This window comes from Tenrec ecaudatus, chromosome 14 (genome assembly GCF_050624435.1).
Source record: "Tenrec ecaudatus isolate mTenEca1 chromosome 14, mTenEca1.hap1, whole genome shotgun sequence".
NCBI lineage: Eukaryota > Metazoa > Chordata > Mammalia > Afrosoricida > Tenrecidae > Tenrec > Tenrec ecaudatus.
Window position 1 is genome coordinate 87,827,891 of NC_134543.1, and position 4,110 is coordinate 87,832,000.

General features: G+C 37.6%; 1 protein-coding gene across 1 annotated transcript; it reads left to right on the forward strand.

Annotated features, from left to right (window-relative positions):
* Window positions 1–3,183: 3,183 nt before the first annotated feature.
* Window positions 3,184–4,110, forward strand: LOC142425709 (olfactory receptor 4K15-like). Its single transcript, XM_075531036.1, has one exon. It carries the CDS (start codon window positions 3,184–3,186, stop codon window positions 4,108–4,110), a length of 927 nt encoding a protein of 308 aa, XP_075387151.1.

Below are 4,110 nucleotides of genomic sequence, written 5' to 3' on the forward strand. Positions count from 1 at the left end.
GACAGTTTGCATGCTACATATACGGATGCTTGAAAAATTTTTGTACAAAAGAAAAACTAAAAGATAATGGAATTTTCCCAGTTTTTGAAGCTTCTTTTAGGTATAATATATATCATCTAGAAGCATATATTCCATATATATGTGTGCTTCTTCTGTATACATTTATATGTATTCTTGTGCATCTTTACATGTATTTCTATATACTGTTATATATAATTTTGTGGGTATTTTGATATTCTTTATGGTGTTTATACAAATATATTTATCTATATATTTCAAAAATACATGAAAAAATTAAGTATCTTTTAATTACATTAATTCACAAATTTAAATCTTCCTCATATGTATAGTCTTACATAATTATTTTGTGGAATTCCTAGCATAAAATGAGTATATAAAAATGCTGACTATTAATATCTCATATCAAAATTCTGCAAGTACATGAAACAATCCATTTAGAGCCGATATTTAATAACTGTTCTTTAGGCATGATTGAATCCAGGATTTTACACACACACACACACATACAAACACCCACACACAATTTCTACATAACTGTATAAACCAAAGATTTCCCAATGGAAAAATTAATGAAAACAACACAACACAAAGCTTCCTATTATTTTCTTCTTCTTTTTTTATTGAGAGAGTGAGAGTGAGAATGAGCAAGTCTGTGAGTGAGTCAGTGAGTCAGTGAGTGAATGCATCAGTGAGTGAGTGAGTCAGGAGAGAGTGAATGAGAGTGAGAGTGAGTCAGTGAGTCAATGAGTCAGTCAGAGAGCGAGTGATTGTGTGTGAGAGTGAGTTAGTGAGTGTCAGTGAGTTGGTGAGTGAGTGAGTGAGTGAGTGAGTCAATGAGTGAGTGAGTGAGCATGTGAGTGAGTGAGTGAGAGTGAGCGAGTGAATGAGCGAGTGAGTGAGCAAGACTGAGTGAGTCAGTGAGTGAGAGAATGAGTGAGAGGGAGTGAGTGAGAGTCAGTGAATGAATGAGTCTGTGAGTGAGTAGTCAGTGAAAGACTGAGTGAGTGAATGAGAGTGAGTGAGTGAGAGAGAGAGTGAGTGAGAGAGTCCCTATTATATTTTTCAATTATTTAATGGTATTTCTTCTATTTTTATAATAAAACATGCTTGATGGATAATTGACCAATATTTATGTTCCTTACAGATGTTATCTCAGGCTCCATATTTCCAAAGGTACTAAGCTAATGTGCTCATGCTTCAGTGCGTCATAGTTGGTAAAGGAAAAGACAAAAATACTCAAACACCAAAACCGAAACTCACTGCCATAAATCCAAGTTGACTTTCACCAACACTATCAGACTTGGTAGGATGGCATCAGAGACTGTAACTCTTTAGGGAGTATAAAGCCCATCTTTCTCTTGGATAGTGGCTGTAGGTTTTGAACTGGTGACCTTGCAGATTGCAGTTGGTAAATGAAATATGCACAAATTAGTACTCTAGAAAAGTCAGTTCATAAAAATGCAACCTACCTCTTCTACCTTTATGAGGCTAAGTTTGAGAGTCCATTTTCTCTTTGAATCTACAGATGTCTCTGTTTACAGCTTGTGAAAGATATTTGGAGAGATACAACCTACAGCTATTCCATATGATGTCAAAAATTAAATAGTCAATGGTAGAGATTTGGATGAGTATTTCATATCTGGTTTCTAGTTCTGAGCCCTCAACATGAATATATTGCTGGTCATAGCCTTTTTGTCTTAAGACGAATGCAGTGACATGAACAGACAAAAGGAAGCCCTCATTCTAAAGGGGAGGTCCTGGTGTTGCTTCAGGAATTCTTTACTTTGACATCTTACATAGATTTTTCATAACCATCTAAGGAAACTAATTCCCATACTAAATTAAAACTTGGAAAATTAAAAAGACAGCCCCAAATTTTTGTTTCTCAGTCAAAAAAAATTGATGCTCTTAAGAAATAGTTTTACTAGAATTATATCCAAAGCACATAGAAATAATGAACTTGTAAAATAACAGTACTTCTTTATCTGATATCAAATTACTAATACATTTAGATCTATTAATATTATTGAACACTATGAATGATGGACTACAAAAAATATAAATAATAAACAAAATTTAACTTCTTTCTTCAGAGTCATAAAATGTAATTGTGTGAATTATAGAGCCGATAGGAAATCATATCAGTGAATATGATTGTTTTTGTACTGCCTATTTAAAATCCCATTCTAAATTCTCTCAAATTCAATCACTGGGTGAAGAAGGCCTAGCTTGACTTTTCCAATAGCTTAAATTAAACCCTTTAATAATAAAAAGATGAAAGTTTGTTATTTTTGATGCCTCTAGTCAATTCCAGCTCAATGAGTCTATGTACAATAGCATGAAACACTGCCTGGTCCTGCACCTTTCTCACAATTGTTGCTAGCTTATTAATTATGTAACCAGGAGCATAACAACATAATGTGATATAAGGTATATGAATTAAAATAAGCGTACTTTTGAAAGTAAATCAATTCCACTAAAATCTCTAAATCCTGCTCTTTCAAGCAAAATGAGTCAACATTCGATTCAGTCTGACTCCTTACGTTCACTGTCCTATAACCCAGGAATTTAAAAGTAGTGAATGCAGATATAGAATATTGAATGTTTTGAATATAACTGCCATGGTGAAATGCAGAGATGAAAGTCAGTGATATATAGGCATTAAAAAAGAAAGCATTGAATGTGCAGTGTATTTATAGAGAACTAGGTGGATTTAAAGAACCATGCGGCACAAGGATTAAACACTCAACTGCTGACAGAAACAAGGGCAGTTTGCAGCCTCCCATGACTTCACGGGAGAGAAAACCCAACAGTCTGCTTACACAGATATGACAGTCCATATATACTATGGGATGTTTTCTACCTTTTTGGCCGATTGATACAGAATTTACTCAATAGCATACAATAACAGCAATCAAACGATGCCCACTGCTACTGAGTTGAGAATCGGAAAGCCCCATCTTTCTCAAGTGAACTGTGGACCTTCTGGTTAGCAGGCTGATACATACCACACTCAGCCACCAGGATCTGAAGCACGTAGTATATAGACTGAGATTTGAAGCCACGCTTAGCTTTGATGACTTACTCCCGTAATTCTATGATTTTGTTTCCATTTCACTTTATTACAGAAAAAATTCTGATCTACTATCAAAGAGTTTAATCATGGATCAAGGAAATAACACAAGAGTGACTGAATTTGTGTTGCATAGTCTTTCAGGTTCACGAGAACTACAGCTTTTCTACTTTGCATTTTTCACCATTTTTTACTTATCCATTGTGCTGGGAAACCTCCTGATTGTACTCACAGTCCTCTCTGCCCCTGCACTGCACACCCCCATGTACTTCTTACTCAGCAACCTCTCCTTCACTGATGTGTGTCTGTCCACCTTTGCCACGCCCAAGATGATTGTGGACTTTCTTCTGGAGCACAAGACCATCTCCTTTGAGGGCTGCATGGCTCAGATCTTCTTTCTGCATGTCTTTGCTGGTGGTGAAATGATGCTCCTTGTGGCCATGGCATATGACAGGTATGTAGCCATATGTCGCCCCCTGCACTACGCAGCTATCATGAGTGTACGGAAGTGTACAGGCCTTGTGTTGGGATGCTGGCTCATTGGTGTCCTGCACTCGTTAAGCCAGTTGGCCTTCACAGTAAACCTTCCCTTCTGTGGTCCCAATAAAGTGGACAGTTTCTTCTGTGACCTTCCCCTGGTTATCAAACTTGCTTGCACTGATACCTATGTGCTTGAGATATTGATGCTTTCAGACAGTGGTCTAATGGCTATGAGCTCCTTTGTGCTGTTGCTCATCTCCTACACGGTCATCCTGGTCACTGTCCGGAGTCGAGCCTCAGCGGGCATGGCCAAGGCCAGGGCCACTCTAACTGCCCATGTCACTGTCGTGACCCTCTTCTTTGGGCCCTGCATCTTCATCTACGCTTGGCCTTTCAGCAACTTTCCAGTGGACAAGGTTCTCTCGATATTCTATACTGTTTTCACTCCTCTCTTGAACCCCTTGATCTTCACATTAAGAAATAAAGAAGTAATATCAGCCATGAAGGAACTGTGGAGGCGACAAGTCAGCTCCTAG